Consider the following 14,821-nt stretch of genomic DNA (forward strand, 5'->3'; position numbering starts at 1 on the left):
GACACGACCGTGAGGTCTTCGTTTCGATCTTCCAGGACTTCCAGGCTTCATGGGTATAGGTGCCGTCCATGATTATTGATTAACTGTCGGGCGAATATTCCTGGAACGACCGACTACTCACTCTCCGAAGTTCGCCGCCTCTCGTGGGATCCGTAAAACGTCGTGATCGGCAATGAAAATGAGAAGTCCCCCACCAACAGGTGCGGTCGACTTTTCGGTCAACGCCATCGGGGCCGACATACGGATTGACGGTCGCAGATTCGTAGACTCGATTGGAAGAACCCTTATCCTGCACGGTCTCAATGTTAGCAGCATGAGCAAGCTGTTCGTTGTGGTGCGAGATGGGCTGAGTGGCTGAATAGTCACGGCTAACACGAGCTGGCTTTCATTCATTTATCCAGTCCAACGACTCCGAACGGCTTGTCACACTTGCCGGAGGGCTTCGTTTCAGATGATCGCACCGTGACCTTCATTGGCAGGCCATTTCCACTGGAAGAGGTGAGTCTGATTGACTGGTTTCAAATGAAGGCTGCTGTCCATGCGCATTTCTGATAAACACGGTCATTGCCACAGGCTCCGCTACGGTTGCGCCAGCTTAGGGCATGGGGATACCCGCTGATCCGTCTCATGGTCACATGGGAGAGTATTTCCCACAAGGGTCCACGAATCGAAGATATTGACCGAGAATACGTTGAATACTTGCGACAACTCATGCAGCTCATTGGCGACCACGGCATGAAAGCGTTCATCTGTGCCCATCAAGATGTCTGGAGTCGGTATACAGGAGGTAGTGGCGCCCCTGGCTGGGTGAGCCTATCGTCACGACTATTGTGAGGAATCGCAATTGACGAATTTCCTCTGCCTCTTCATAGACACTGGACGCCGTCGGTTTGAACCGCTTCAACTTTAAAGATTGCGGGGCAGCCTATATTCATAGTCTTGACAACTCTTCATCACCAAAGGAACCAAGTGGACCATTTCTTTGGCCTTCCGGCTACCAAAAGCTCGCTGCAGGAACGATGGCCACGCTATTCTGGGGAGGAGACGTTTTCGCTCCGAACACCAAATGCCAACTACCCGAAGAAGAGATCGCGGGGGGGCAATTTAAGGACCCTACCACACGCAGTGTTCAGCAGTTCTTGCAGAACGCATACATAGAGGCGTACGGCTACCTCGCGGACGTCGTAGGAAATATGGAGGGGTGTCTTGGCTTTGACGTGAGTTGCGTCTCGATTCTCAGATGTGCAATGAGTGCTCATGGGCGATCTCACTCGCAGCTCATGAACGAACCGCACAGAGGATTCATCAATCTTCATTCATTCCACAAGTGGGACTGTAAGTTGAAGCGAGATGATGGGCTCCAAGAAATGAAATCTGAAACGGGCATGTCCAACAGATCAAACCGATCTACATATTGGCCATTACCCATCCCTACTTCAGTCGCTCGCCCTCGGAAGTGGCCACGCTACCGACGTGCCCTTTTATGTGAAATCATGGCCGTGGCCCACATACAAGTCTCATACCAGTCACATCGATCCAAAGGGCAAGACGGTCTGGAAGAAGACCGACGAGAGCAAGGGTGACTGCATTTGGCGTTCGCACGGCGTGTGGGACTGGGACGAGAAGAACAAGAAACCTGTGGTCCTGTGGGAGAACTACTTTTCCTCGGACAACCGACCGGGCAAAGGCGGGCGTCCAGTCGAGTGGTACCGTGACTTTTATGCGCCGTTCTGCAAGAAATTCAGTGAGCGGCTCCTGCGCAAGTGCCCAGGCAAGCTGATCCTGGTCGAACAGATCCCGAACGAGTTCATGCCCGTCTGGCCAGACGCCGATGTTCTTTCCAACAAAAAAGACAGGGCCGAGCTAGAAGAAGCTGCGCGAAGGCAAAACTATGCAGTCAAGGGTCTGATCGACACAGAACGGCCGAAGAACTTTGTGTATGCACCCCACTTCTACGACCTCAACGTGCTTTTCGGCAAGGTTTGGCGCTCGTTTTCCGTAGATGTGCAAGGGCTCAGCCGGGTGCGTCATTGTAGTGTGCATCGTCTCATGCGGGTTGCCAGGCGTACAGCTGACTTTTCTCGATGCTTCGTTCACAGGGCATGTTCTTCATGAAAGCTCTCTACTGGGGCGAACAAGGCGCGCGACAGAAGTGAGCCGTGTTTCCACGTGATTGAATAACGGGAGACTGACGCTCGTCCCATGGCTTTGGCGCAGTTACCTGCATCAGCTGACCACGCAAGCCAAGTGGGGGCGCGTCTCGATGGGAGAGGTCCCGATGCTAGTTGGGGAGATCGGATTGCCTTTTGACATCAACGACGCGCATGCGTACCGTACTGGCGATTACCGCAAACACGCCGAACTGGTAGACGGCATGCTCTCCGCACTAGAGAAGAACTGGCAGAGCTTTACATGGTGGAACTTCAACCCCGACTGCATCTTTGAATATGGGTATGTGCTGGGTGACGATGCACTTGCCAGAGAAAAGCCGCAGGGACCGGAGCTGACGCGCGTGCAACCGCTTGCAATTTCGCTACAGCGACGGGTGGAATAAGGAAGATTTCAGCGTCATTGCGCTCGACCTGCCTTCGAGAGATAGAGCCAATGTGAAGGGCGACCACGATGAGCTGTATAGGGGTGGTCGCGTGCTGGAAGCGCTGATTGTGAGTACAAATGTATACTTTGGAGCCGAAACATTTCGTGATGGGGACCATGTTGATGCTCAAAATCGCTCTGCGCAGCGTCCTTATGCGGCCAAAGTAGCTGGACTGCCGGTTTCCACGCACTGGGACCGGCACAACTGGGAGTTTACATTAGCTTGGAGCAACTCTTCGACTGTGCCGTTAGACAAGGCGGACAAGCTGTCGCGCATGACAGAGATCTTCTGGCCCACGTACCTGTTCGAGGGAGAAAGGCTCGAAGTGCAGCTCAGCGACGGGACGTGGCGTATTGATGAGAATGTGAGTTAGCACGGATGCAGCTGCCTTTGCGCTTTTCTTCTTTTACGGCATGGCCGCGCTGACGTTCGCTGCATGTTCTTCACAGGTGCAAACCCTGTACGTGGAGCACGCCGACGAGTCAATAGGGCGCGTGCATAAGCTACGCGTCCGAGTGCCAGCACGCGCGCGCAGGGTACCCAAAAGCATGCAGATCGGGGAGCAGGACCGACTCGTGCTCGGTGCGGTTGCTTTTCTGTTCGTTGCGCTGCTCGTCGGGTTCGATGGCGCTGTGACGAGAGCGCTGCTCGCTCGTGCGTAAGCGATTACTCAGGCGCGGAAGAGGCCCTGCGCAAGCTATGCACCGTGCCATTCGTGCGAGGATCGTGCTCGCGTCGCGTAATGCCCTGCTGAACCCATATTTGGTGGAAAGTGGCCCGTGTTGTTTGCCCAGGGAGCACGTTGATGAGCTTTTAATAGAAATAGAACGAGGATCTCTCCTTTAACCTGATCCCTTCTCACGCGCAATAGAATGCGACCCTGCTTTTGATATGCTCCTCGAAGATGCCAAGGGATGACATCTCTCTGCTGTCGTGGGTAGTGCGAGAATCGTCGGTCTCGGTGGCATAGGCCGACGAGGGCCATTTATGTATGTGGCAAGCCCCTTGTACGCACGAATCGGGTGCGCACCTCCCAGCCCAGCGGATCCTGGCATATTTATTAGTATCGCATGCAGCAGCAGGCAGTCACAATTGTGCGTATGCCTGATAAGCAGTTGGACATCGTGGCTGTGTGTAGGCGTTAGCAAGTTGGCATCTTGACTTCCCATGGCTGTCCATCCATCCATCCATCCGACGGCCGACAAGACAGCAAAGCTGGTTGACTCTGCCTGACTGCGCCACGCACACATGCTTGTGAGAGTATGCAACGAGTCTATATGTAGAACCTCGCCAAACCTCGTTCCTGGATTGTATTCCGCCCGCGCACAATGTTGGCGCTAGCGGGAGAAACCAAAAACATGGAGGAGCATGCATAAAAAAGAAAGCATGGAGCCTGCACATTTACACTTACTGCGGATGGAGCAGAGCTCGACGAAGGGACTCATGGATGCACAGATGCAATGCCGGCACGCTTCGGCCGAGTGCGGGGAACATGCTTCTTTTGGCAAGTGCCTGTCGGCGGAGCAGATTACATAATCTCTACACCCTCTGTTACCGCCGACCCTACGCCTGGGAGGACGGGTTGGCCGGAGCAGCCTGGGGCGCTTGCCGCTGGTTGCACCTTGCAAGCGTGTAGACAGACTCCTTATATAGGATCGTGACGTCCTACAACTCTCCGAGCCCAGCCCAGCCCGCACGCTCGTCCAGTCGTCACCAGCGAACACCCGCAACCCTGCAAGAAGAAGCCACTCCCAATCCTGGCATCGGACGGACGCCTGCACAAGATGATGTCCTCCTGGCTGCCGCTACCCCACATCTCCCCCCCCCCCCGCCAGCCACGCTGCGCATCCACCCGCGCCTAACGCCAACAGCCAGGCCGAGCACGTTGTCCTGTTCATGCAAGAACACCATGCCTTCGGCCAATACGTTGGCAGTGCGTGCTGGCCGCACTACCTTCTTTCCACAGCAGTCGGGTGCATTTGCTGACATGTAGTCCTGCGCTCAGCCATGGTAGGGTTGCGCGGTTTCAAGGACCTTAACGTCGTCGTCTCCAACAAGTAGCACCAGGATGTGTTCCACCAGTCTGTCGCACTCGGTATCAAGCCCGCGCCACTTGCGGTGTGACGACGTTATTTCCGTTCTGGATCGAGCACGCCTTCAACGAAGCGACGCGGTGCATCCTCGCCAGGAGCAACGGCTGGCAGGCAAACCACATTGCGTATGGAACAAGGGTAGCATCGGCCACTGGGCGACTGCCAACACTGTGCAGCTTCGGCTGCTACAAGTGCCAGGGCATCCCGTTGCACTTGGGCTTGGCCAAGGATTGAACCACCACGGACAGCTACGCTCAGAACGTCGTTGCTAGCACGAACCCCAACCGTGTCGTGAGCCAGCGCCTGTATTCACGCAAAACGTCTCACGCACTCGCTTGCGGCACGGAACTTGGTGCTGCCCTTTCGTTTCTCCCTGCCGCAGGCGTGCCTCTCTTGTACTACACGGTATCAACGGCAGCGTGGCCAGCGGCGTAAACTATATTGAAAGCATCGAGTCGCCCGGCTGTGAGCAGGGGGGCAGCGGGTAGCGAGTGCCCTGATACCCGCTCAAGCACAAGAACACCGGGGACCACCCTCACCTACGCCGGTATCAGCTACCAGGTCTACCAGGCTGTGGACAACGATGACGACAGCCTGGTCACCTGGTTCCAGCAGTTCCAACAGGCCGCTAACTCTTCGGCATTTAGCAAGGCTGGCACGTCCTTCGTCAGCCTCGACCACCTCGTAGCAGGCACCAAGCCCGGCACGCTACCCGCCGTCAGCTACATCATCGGCCATACGGACCTGAGCGAGCACCCGCCATACGCCCTACCTGCCGGTGACTGGCTGCAGCAAAAGGTCGTCGCGGGCATCGAATTGGAAAGAGTTGGGACAAGACAGCGCTCCTCATATCTTACGATGAGACCGGAGGCTGAGCCGACCGCGTGCTCTTCCGACCGCGCCGCAACGCGAACAAGGCGACTGGCTCGCCACCGACTGTACGGCCGGGCAACCGGCGCCTCCCCTGCCAGCGCAGGCTTCCGTCTGCCGTTCATGGTCGTCTGCCTGTGGACGCGCCCCAGCAACGTCCTCAGCGAATGGGTTTTGCGCGAATCGAAGCCCTCATCCTCGAGCAATGGGCCCCCCGTAAGGGGCTAGTCTACCACTGCGACCGAGATGAACCCGTGGCGCCGGCGCGAGATGAGCGACCTCGTCAACATGTCTGACTTTGACAGCGAGGACACCAGCGTGTCGGATCTGCCTAACATCTGCGCACTGATGCAGGCCGCACAAGGTCAGTACACCGGCGCTGCCATGTGCGAGGCGGCACACCCGAACCCTATCGTCCGGTGCTGTACCGCCCGCAGACGGAGGCCACCACCCTCGCAACCGAGATTGGCTTCAAGCGAGAGAGGCGTCGAGCCGTGATTTCCACTTGCGTCGCCCCTCATGAGCTGACGCGATTTCCGCTCAACCTTGCACAGCGCTGCGCGGCAACTCAAGCGAGGCCCGCTACCTCACGTTCAAGAGCAACGACATGGCGCGGGCAACTACCGGCTCCAGCCTGATGCTCGCACCGGCGAGCGCAGACCACTCCGATTGGGTGCAACGTTTCAACCTGCACGCCGTTGGCCTGAACCCCTCCAACACCCTGTTCAACATCTAACCCGCCGGCGAGCCGAAAAGCTACGTGACGGACAGCGTGTGCATCATCGCGGAAAAGTCACGCGCGGCCATCTTTGACATTTGCTACACGCCCAATGGCGGCCGCGGCTACGCCTTCACCGTGCAGCAGAGTAACAAGGCCGTCGGAATCGACAAGACCACATCGCCACCGGCCCGCAGGACATGCGCGTCGACATCTTCTCTGTCCCTTTCCGCGTAAGGCCTCGTGCTGATGGTTCCGATGCATCGATGACCTTTAGGCGACAGACTCGGCATCGGAAATGATGCATGCAAGGTGTTCGTAGATGCCTCCGCGGCAACGCAATGCGTACTGCGTACTCCCAGATGTGTCCGCTCCAAAATTGCAGATTATTTCCTTGCTACATCGACTCTTGTGCTAGCCTCGAGCCAAAGGCTCTGCAGCTCGGCGATGCGGTTCTCCTCGTCCTGGAGGGCGAGCCCTTGCATGAGCCTCCCAAGCCCGTCGGACCACTCGCCGTCAAAGTCGCCTTCTATGATAGAATCAATACCGCTGAGTGACAGACCGAGACGATGATCTGTCACACGGTCTTGTGGAAAGTTGAACGTGCGCACCCGGTCGCTGCGCTCCATCGATGCGACTTGGTCCTTTCGCACCGCGCGATTGGCAGCCATCTCCTCGCGCAGCTTAGCGTCGAGAAGCCGCGCGCGCAAGATCGCCCATGCCTTTGTGCGGTTCTGGTGCTGCGACCGGCTATCCTGCATCGATACGGTGATCCCGCTCGGCAGATGCGTCAGGCGGATCGCGGATTCGGTTTTGTTGACGTGCTGCCCGCCTGCCCCGCGCGAACGCATGACTTCGGTCTTGACATCTTTGGGATCAACCACGTCATCGGCCTTCTGTTGCTCGCTGCCACCGTCGTCCGTATCAGAGGGAAGGACGACGATGGCCATCGTGCTAGTCTGCAGTTTTCCAAGCGATTGCGTGGTTGGGATTCGCTGAACGCGATGCACACCAGCCTCCCATTTGAGCCTGTCATAGATTTCCGCATCCTCGCGTCCACCGCGAGCCGAGATCTGGATGATGGCTTCTTTCACGCCATCTCCTCCGCCGGTCGACGCATTCACCTCCATGGGAATTAAGCTAAGCTCCTCAACTTCCCAGCCGACGTTTTCAGCAAATTTGCGATACATCCGCACCACCTGCGACGTGAACAGCCCAGATTCCTGACCGCCGACCCCTGGTCGGAATTCCATGATGACTGCCCTGGGCTTCGAAGTGCCGGCTGCATCTGCAAGGGAAGCAGATTTCGAAGAATCGGGCTCTTCGCCTGGTTTTGCGGAGAGGATCTGTTCGCGGGCCAGGCGCGCGAAAGACGAGTAATCCTTCAGCAGAGCGACACGAAAAGTGTCGCGCATTTCCTCCATCTGCTCGAAAAGCATGACACATTCTTCTTCGGCTAATGCTCGCATGCTTTCGTCCTTCTCCGTTTCTTGCAAAGTCAAAGAAGATGCATACTCTCGGTGCAAGGCTGTGAAAACATCCCATTGGGCGGATATATCTTCAAGCATGCTCACGAGCCGCGATGCTTGTACCGAGATAGAGCTGCTACTTGCCTGCCGGAATAAACGAAACGTATTTCGTCAGGCCTGTCCAACCAAATCGAATAAAGTTAGACCACATAGCTTACTTGTTCCAACAGCGTTTTTCGAACTTGTACCATGCGTCGCATAGTGCCAACAACGACATCGTCGGAGAAAAGAGTCGGTTCTTTACAAGTGCCATCTTGGACATTTGCTTTTCCCTTTCCCTTGTCTTTGCGAGCGGATGTTTGTAGTAGCCTGATCGGGGTGATGCAATCTGCAGTGATAGTGCCTTTTCTGCAGGACAGATTGAACGGCTTAGATGGCTTCCCAACGCTGAGAGGCGGAACAATATACCTCGAGCACGCAGAGCTGTCGAGAATCCGTCCCCTGGCAGGCCAAAAGCGACTAGAGCCCGCCACAGCACTTGCAGCCGTGGAAGCAGCCGCAGTTGCACTGCGGGTCACTTGCATTCTCAGCAGCGCTCAGTAAGCTTCGTAGGAACACAGAGTTGAATTAGGCCTGGTCAACAGCCTCCCCCAGTCGGCACGAGCATAGAGTCACCCGCTTACAGTTTCAACGAGCATCTCCCTCGACCTCACGAGTTGGTACTTCGTATGGTGTGTCTTGTCTCGCAGACGCAAACGCATTTCGCGAGACCGGCAAAACGCTCGGACCCTCCGAGGGGTTCAACCGGTACCTAGTTCCATCAACTGAGGACTAACTAGTAAGACACCAGTCCGCGTCACCTTCGGCCCTGCGAGCAACCAACACATCACTGCATCATCCTGCTGCTCCAGACTCGATGTACCTCTCATTGGGCATGGACCTATGACGCGTTGTAGACATCTTGTCCTTGACGTAGGTATAAGACCTCTCCAGAGGTCAACAGTGGGATTCGAACGACGCACGACAAAGCCTCCACGCATCGACAAACATGTCGCGCAGCTATGATCGTGCTCTGACAGTCTTCTCGCCCGATGGGCACCTATTCCAAGTCGACTATGCAAATGAAGCCGTGCGCAAGGGTACGTGCGCATTGGGCGTCAAGGGTAAAGATGTTGTCGTGCTGGGCGTAGAGAAGAAGAGCGTTCTGCAGCTTCAAGATGCAAGAACAATTCGCAAAACGGCCATGCTGGACGATCACATCTGCCTTGCGTTCGCTGGTATGTTGCCAGATTTCACGTGAAGCTGGGACGACGGGGCTGACGTAGGCGCGTTCATCTTTGCTCAAGGACTCAACGCGGATGCGCGGATTTTGATTGACAAGGCGCGAGTGGAGTGTCAGTCTCATCGCCTGACGGTTGAAGACCCAGTGACCGTCGACTACATCACGAGGCACATCGGCAGCATCAAGCAGCGCTACACCCAATCAGGTGGTGTGCGACCTTTCGGTATCTCGACGCTCATCATCGGCTTTGATGCGAACGAGGCAACGCCAAAGCTGTATCAGACCGAGCCGAGCGGCATCTACTATGCGTGGAAGGCTTGTGCTATCGGCCGATCCGCGAAGACCGTGCGGGAGTTCCTTGAGAAGAATTACAAGGACGGGATGAACAAAGACGACACGATCAAGCTTGCTATCAAATCTTTGCTCGAGGTAGTGCAGACTGGGGCAAAAAGTGAGTCTAATGGTCACGCGGCTTAGCTTGCGCTGCTGCCTAATGCAGAATTGGTTTCCATTCCAGACATTGAAATTGCTATCATGGAGGGCCACGGGCAAGTACGCAACCTAGAACTCTCAGAAATTGAAGCGGTCGTCAAAGAAATTGAGACGGAGAAGGAAGCAGAAGCTGAGCGCAGGCGGAATAGGCTAGCCGCGACCGCCGGCGCACAGGCAAGCATGGCTGGCGTTGGGGCATGAGCCGACAAACCAAGCTAAAGTAGGGCGATCGCAACCAGATGTAACTTCACAGAGCAGGTACTATTTTGCAAACAGAAAAAGTACAAAGCAGCTTGTCATGGGTGCCACTACCCCTGCGTTCGCTGCTGTCGCTTACGCGCGCTTTCCGATGTGATTGCCACGTTCGACGCTCTCCACCTTGAATGCAGCAATAGCGGCTTTGGGATCTTCTGGAAAGCGGATGAACAGGCCCTGCAGCTCTGCCATGCTCACGCCTCCTGAAGCAGCGGGATCCGGCCCGATGGTTTGCCGCATCTGCTGAGATGCATCTTTGCTTGCATCGCGGTCACCTTTCGCGAGGCGTTGCCTGCCGGATGGATCAAGCCCAAGCACCGCTCGCCGCCGCTGAGACTCGCGGTCTACAAGTTCGGCTAACTGACCAGCGAGCTTGTCAATCTCCTCATCTGGTAATTGGCCCGATGCCTCGGGCGAGTCCGCTATTGGGACTTCGCCAGTGCGTCTGTAGAATCGTGTGACCAGCCTTCGAACCTGCTCCGACTCCGCGTCGCCTAGCTCTACGATCACATCCGCTCTCCCTGGACGAATGAGAGCCGGATCTAGTTGATCAGCGTGGTTGGTCGTCATGAACACGATCCTACTCTCTCCACTTGCCACGCCGTCAAGGGCGTTCAATAGGCCGGAAAATGTCACATTTGCCTGGTAGCCGTCTTCTGCCGCTGTTTGCCGGCCAGTGAATGCCGCGTCAATGTCTTCCAGTAGGATGATCGAGCGCTCCGGTGCGTTCGTCATCAGGTGTGTCAATCTGTCATCCGTCATTCCACGCTCGGAGAGGTTGAGCAAACAGATGTTGTAGTCGAGATAACCAGCGAGCGCCATGATGAATGAAGTCTTTCCTGAGCCAGGTGCTCCATGTAACAAATAGCCTCTTCGATATGGAATGCCTGTACGCGTACGAATTCAGTGAACTTGCCGCTCAAGATTAGTATTCCGCAGTTTCGCTACCTACCTCGTTCAGCGTACCACTTTCCCCGCTCGAGGAAATGACGTATATCATGGACAAGCATCTCCTTGGTTCCCTTTGCTAGGACGACGCTGGAGAGCTCGCGAGGCCTTAGTGGCTTGCCAAAAGGCCTCCACTCGACACTCCAGCTGGTATACACTGTCGTCTTGCCCTGTGTCGCATTCATTGCAAGCTTACGAGCTTCATTCAATAGCTTCGGGAAGACCCAGGATGCACTTCGCAATGTGCTAAGTTTAACGGTTTCGAATGGCCTTCCGCTGTTCAAATCAGTCATTCTCTCAGCCCTCTCGCGTTGCATCTGAGCACATGAATCGTAAATATCAGCTATGCGTATGAAGCCTTAGAGTCGCGAGCTGTGTGGCGTACCCTCATCCAGGTCCCATGATACCGAAAGAAGTGCGTTCCAGGACCAGGGATTAGTGTGAATGTCGTCGCGCCGCCTCGATGGTCTTGCCCATAAACATTTTGCACAGCTGACGTTTCCACGGACAGCTCGTGACTGAAGATGCGGACGGGCTGCAAGGATGTCTCTTCCGAGAGCGCCAGTGGATTCTCCGCTCCTTCGACTTGTATGACCTTATCACTCCTTTTGGAGGCGTCCGCACTGCTAGCGTTGTATAGTGGCGGTCGAGTGATTCCGGCCAATTGCAGAACGCCCTCGCGCGGCAGTGGAGGCAGTAGGCCCACCTCGCGCAGAGAGGCCGCTTCCGCCTGCTTTCCCATCCAGTACAGGAACCATGGATATGCTCTGTCTTTGGATGTGATCTCGAGGGAAACAAGCATGCGCCGTTGCACCCCCGCTGCCCCGACCGTGATGCTCTTTCTTGCGATTCCAAGGGCTGCGCCAAAGATCATCAGCCCAAACCCTGCTGAGAAATACGGATTCTCTGAGATGGACGCAGGTAGGAGTGCTGATATTGTGCTGCCATTTATGTCAGTGCATGGCTCTCCCACATTGCTCGAAGAAGGCCCTAGGCCTTTAGTTGTGCCTTTTGCGGATGTTCCACTCGATGTGGCTGAGCTGGGGTCGATCCTTGGCTCAACGCCTGGAGAAGCCTTGTCGAAGCCACCTGCCTGGCCACTGGCTGCTTGAGACGGGGCCATGCTCTGCATGATGATGGCTATGCGTCAAGCACTTCGATTATCATTGGGTGACGCCAAGGTGTGCCCAGAGAAGCTTGAAGGATGAACGAATCAAGGATCAAGGTCATTCCCGAATCATGTGTTCGACCTGGCGATTTTTGATGCTGTCGATCAGGTACGCAATCAGACCCCAGTCTTTCCATTAGGCGATCAGGCTGCAGGCGGCTGGCCGATTCGGTGCAAATCGAATGCGTCTAAAAGGCAAGTGATGGCCAACTAGTGGCGGGGTTTCTCGAACGACCAGCATGTAGCTTGGAAGCCATGGCATCGCAAGAGGCTAAGAATACAGAAAGACCGGCAAGCTCCAAGGCGCAAATCGAACGTGGGAACGCGTCCGTGCAGCCAAAGTATGTCATTGAATGGCTGCGAGGACCCACGCTTTCACCGCCACGATGCGCTGATGAGTTTCGAGACGGTATTGAGAGCTCTAAATTTGACGTCTGAATCTTGGTGGCTGATTAGCTCCATAATCCGTACTTTAGCGCTCGACTCATTGACAAACCTAATTTGAAAAGTGCAGATAATGACATATTCAACATCAAGTCATTGTCATTCAGCGATATCAAGTCAAAGCAGAAACTCACTTCTTTGCAGTCTCGCTGAATGAGATAATCTTGCCCAGATCACTGCACACTACAGAGAGCGTGACAGGGTCTTCGCTCTCCTTAAGAATTGTGATGAGCCGCTTGAGTTGCTCAGCATCGTTCTCGAGCAACTTGGACGTGTTAGCCCTCCAGAACTCGTCCAGCTCATGCACTGGACTCTCCCAAGTTAGCTGACCAGAGGCGAGTTCAGAAAGGTAAACTTCGTATGTGCTGCGTCCGAGTGCAAGCATCGATGATCAGGATCACGTGTCAGTGCTGCTACACAGAGATCTATGCCTCACCTCATATTCTGCAACTTGGTGTTCAGCTCCTCAACAATGTAGTCAAGGTCCTCGTTGATCTCTTCGTCACTCCACTTGCGAGCTGTAAGCGACTCTGCCAACGGCAAGACCTTCGATCCGAGAAGGGCCGGCGCGTTTGCCGCTGACGCCTTTTGCAACAGATTCTAACACATAAATGATACGGCCGAGGTCAGCCAGCTATTTTCAGAGAAACGAGGTGGCGATGCTCGCTGAGCGTACCCGGAATGTCGCGACGATTACGCGGATGACCTTTTCTTTGATTGCGCTTTTCGCCACCTCTGTCAAAGTTGCCACGACGGGGAATATGCTTTCGACAACCAGAAGACAAGTACGGTCATTTTAATGGAATCTATCAAAGCAACGCAGCGCAAGGTGATTCAACTCACATATTGAGCTTCTCGGCAACCTCGTCATCGAAGCTGAGCAGCCAAAGGCAGAAGATGGACTGGTACTGCAGCTGGGGACCGACCTGCCCTGATACAGGCGTTCTGGTGCCACTCGCCGTTGCGGCTGCTGCAGTGGTAGATCCCGCAACCAAGACCTCGCCCACGGTGCCGTTGCGGCCAGCTCTGCTCGGCGTCGCCGTGCCAGATCCCGGTTTCGAGCCGGCAGCCGAAGCCACAGAGTTGCCCGCAGAGCTGCTGGTGCGGAGAAGGTTCAACAGGCCATAGATCAGGCTGTCTCGCTTTAGTTCAAGCGTCGAATCCTTGTCTGTCAGCTTATCAGGTGCTTCCTGACCTTGGACGCGCAGCTCTTCTTCCCAGATCTGGCGTCGGTGCTTTGGTGATCGCAAGAGGGATTCAAAGAGCTGAATTGCAATATCCGCACCATTCCCCTCAGCGTACCCAGCAGCACTCATGTTGGGAGGCGCCAGCGTGGAGGATGAACTCGATGACGACAGGGGGTGTGCGTTGATCAATGTGGACAGGAAAGTGGTCAGCCGTGGAAGAGCAGCTGACGGTGCGCTGTCGGTTTTATCCGAAATGAGGAGAAGGACGAGGAATTGCGCTGATTTCAGCTGCACGAATTCGTCTTGCGCATCGAGAAGCCTGCGAGACAAAAATCACGAATCAGCGTATCTTTCTCTGTGATGCTCCGTGCAACGAAAGTAGAACCCACTTTAAGAAAGGCCCCCACGGAAGTGCACTTGTAACGGTCTGTTGTGAGCCATGGATGTTGTCTACACCCGCAGCTGAAGCTTGCTGTGATGCGTGAACGAAATAATGTGCTCTGTCATCCCTTTCTACTAGCATGTCGCCGATTAGAACGAGAATCTGTTGCAAAGTGTCGGTGCGTGACAGTTTGGCCAAGAGCCTCAGGTAGAGCAGAGCATACTCGGAAGCGTCCTGGCAGAAGTGAACGTAGCGCAAAGCTCTCTCAGTTGCATTTTCCTGAGATGCAGAGTCTCTGCAGTTTAAGCTCACATTGTCCGCAATCTTTGCAGGTTCACCGTTCCCCGGTCTGCCAGCTGCGTTACCCTTTGCGTCCACTTTCTTGATCAGCTTGAGCTCCTCGGCGCTGACAAGATCGGCACGCTGGTACCCTTCCCACGGAATTGGCCTGCTTCGAATCCGCACTGTAAGTTCCTCGAGCCACGGGTTCCGAATGTGAACAAGAGGGGGAGCGGGTATCCTGTCTGCGCCAGCGTTGGCACCGCTTGGGCCAGCTCTTTTCTTGGCGACGTTGTCGATGAGCTGGTCGGTCGCGGCCGCAGGGGCCGATTGCGGATCCTTCGTCATGATGAAAAGGCAAGATCTCCTTGTCTTGACTGCCCAAATCTGGAGGCAATGTTGACGACTCAAGCTCAATTGACGTTGGCCATGCGATACAAGGAGAACCTGAAGTTCGTGGACTCCGTTCAAGACGATGCATCGACAGGGGGAGCTGTCAACGAGAGCCTGGCTGTATGCGCCGCGCTCGAGGCTGCTGGGCATGTGGGTTTACAGGTATTATCTTAGTCTGCCGTTCCGCTTTCTTTTGTACATACCCTTGGCCATTTGATCCTGCTTCGCTTTTCGCGTGGCGACAT

At 55.4% G+C, this 14,821-nt stretch overlaps 7 protein-coding genes across 7 annotated transcripts; 4 read left to right on the forward strand and 3 right to left on the reverse strand.

Moving 5' to 3' along the window:
* Nucleotides 1-59: 59 nt before the first annotated feature.
* Nucleotides 60-3,478, forward strand: K437DRAFT_253982 (glycoside hydrolase family 5 protein). The gene is made up of 11 exons (XM_013389964.1): nucleotides 60-324; nucleotides 402-498; nucleotides 574-807; nucleotides 873-1,217; nucleotides 1,278-1,335; nucleotides 1,397-2,022; nucleotides 2,100-2,152; nucleotides 2,218-2,451; nucleotides 2,540-2,663; nucleotides 2,742-2,960; nucleotides 3,046-3,478. The coding sequence occupies exons 1-11, from the start codon at nucleotides 179-181 to the stop codon at nucleotides 3,256-3,258; spliced, it is 2,349 nt and encodes a 782-aa protein (XP_013245418.1). The 5' UTR covers nucleotides 60-178; the 3' UTR covers nucleotides 3,259-3,478.
* A 903-nt stretch (nucleotides 3,479-4,381) lies between these two features.
* K437DRAFT_173242 (uncharacterized protein) lies at nucleotides 4,382-5,186 on the forward strand. Its single transcript, XM_013389965.1, has 2 exons — nucleotides 4,382-4,529; nucleotides 4,611-5,186. The coding sequence occupies exons 1-2, from the start codon at nucleotides 4,506-4,508 to the stop codon at nucleotides 4,959-4,961; spliced, it is 375 nt and encodes a 124-aa protein (XP_013245419.1). The 5' UTR covers nucleotides 4,382-4,505; the 3' UTR covers nucleotides 4,962-5,186.
* Nucleotides 5,187-5,847: 661 nt separating this feature from the next.
* Nucleotides 5,848-6,295, forward strand: K437DRAFT_266437 (uncharacterized protein; the record flags this gene model as incomplete). The annotated part of the gene is made up of 2 exons (XM_013389966.1): nucleotides 5,848-5,923; nucleotides 6,114-6,295. The coding sequence occupies 2 exons, from the start codon at nucleotides 5,848-5,850 to the stop codon at nucleotides 6,293-6,295; spliced, it is 258 nt and encodes an 85-aa protein (XP_013245420.1).
* Nucleotides 6,296-6,663: 368 nt separating this feature from the next.
* Nucleotides 6,664-8,006, reverse strand: K437DRAFT_266438 (release factor; the record flags this gene model as incomplete). Its single annotated transcript, XM_013389967.1, has 2 exons — nucleotides 6,664-7,890; nucleotides 7,965-8,006. 2 exons carry the CDS (start codon nucleotides 8,004-8,006, stop codon nucleotides 6,664-6,666), a joined length of 1,269 nt encoding a protein of 422 aa, XP_013245421.1.
* A 633-nt stretch (nucleotides 8,007-8,639) lies between these two features.
* On the forward strand, nucleotides 8,640-9,796 carry K437DRAFT_231910 (putative PRE6-20S proteasome subunit). Its single transcript, XM_013389968.1, has 3 exons — nucleotides 8,640-9,023; nucleotides 9,093-9,479; nucleotides 9,546-9,796. Exons 1-3 carry the CDS (start codon nucleotides 8,795-8,797, stop codon nucleotides 9,719-9,721), a joined length of 792 nt encoding a protein of 263 aa, XP_013245422.1. The 5' UTR covers nucleotides 8,640-8,794; the 3' UTR covers nucleotides 9,722-9,796.
* K437DRAFT_231915 (uncharacterized protein) lies at nucleotides 9,774-11,919 on the reverse strand. Its single transcript, XM_013389969.1, has 3 exons — nucleotides 11,109-11,919; nucleotides 10,728-11,040; nucleotides 9,774-10,662 (listed from the first exon to the last, which is right to left on the reverse strand). Exons 1-3 carry the CDS (start codon nucleotides 11,853-11,855, stop codon nucleotides 9,854-9,856), a joined length of 1,869 nt encoding a protein of 622 aa, XP_013245423.1. The 5' UTR covers nucleotides 11,856-11,919; the 3' UTR covers nucleotides 9,774-9,853.
* A 224-nt stretch (nucleotides 11,920-12,143) lies between these two features.
* Nucleotides 12,144-14,624, reverse strand: K437DRAFT_253989 (ARM repeat-containing protein). The gene is made up of 7 exons (XM_013389970.1): nucleotides 14,217-14,624; nucleotides 13,912-14,138; nucleotides 13,179-13,841; nucleotides 13,012-13,099; nucleotides 12,772-12,935; nucleotides 12,470-12,700; nucleotides 12,144-12,387 (listed from the first exon to the last, which is right to left on the reverse strand). The coding sequence occupies exons 1-7, from the start codon at nucleotides 14,529-14,531 to the stop codon at nucleotides 12,267-12,269; spliced, it is 1,809 nt and encodes a 602-aa protein (XP_013245424.1). The 5' UTR covers nucleotides 14,532-14,624; the 3' UTR covers nucleotides 12,144-12,266.
* Between the last annotated feature and the right edge of the window lie 197 nt (nucleotides 14,625-14,821).

Source organism: Tilletiaria anomala (assembly GCF_000711695.1).
Source record: "Tilletiaria anomala UBC 951 chromosome Unknown K437scaffold_8, whole genome shotgun sequence".
NCBI lineage: Eukaryota > Fungi > Basidiomycota > Exobasidiomycetes > Georgefischeriales > Tilletiariaceae > Tilletiaria > Tilletiaria anomala.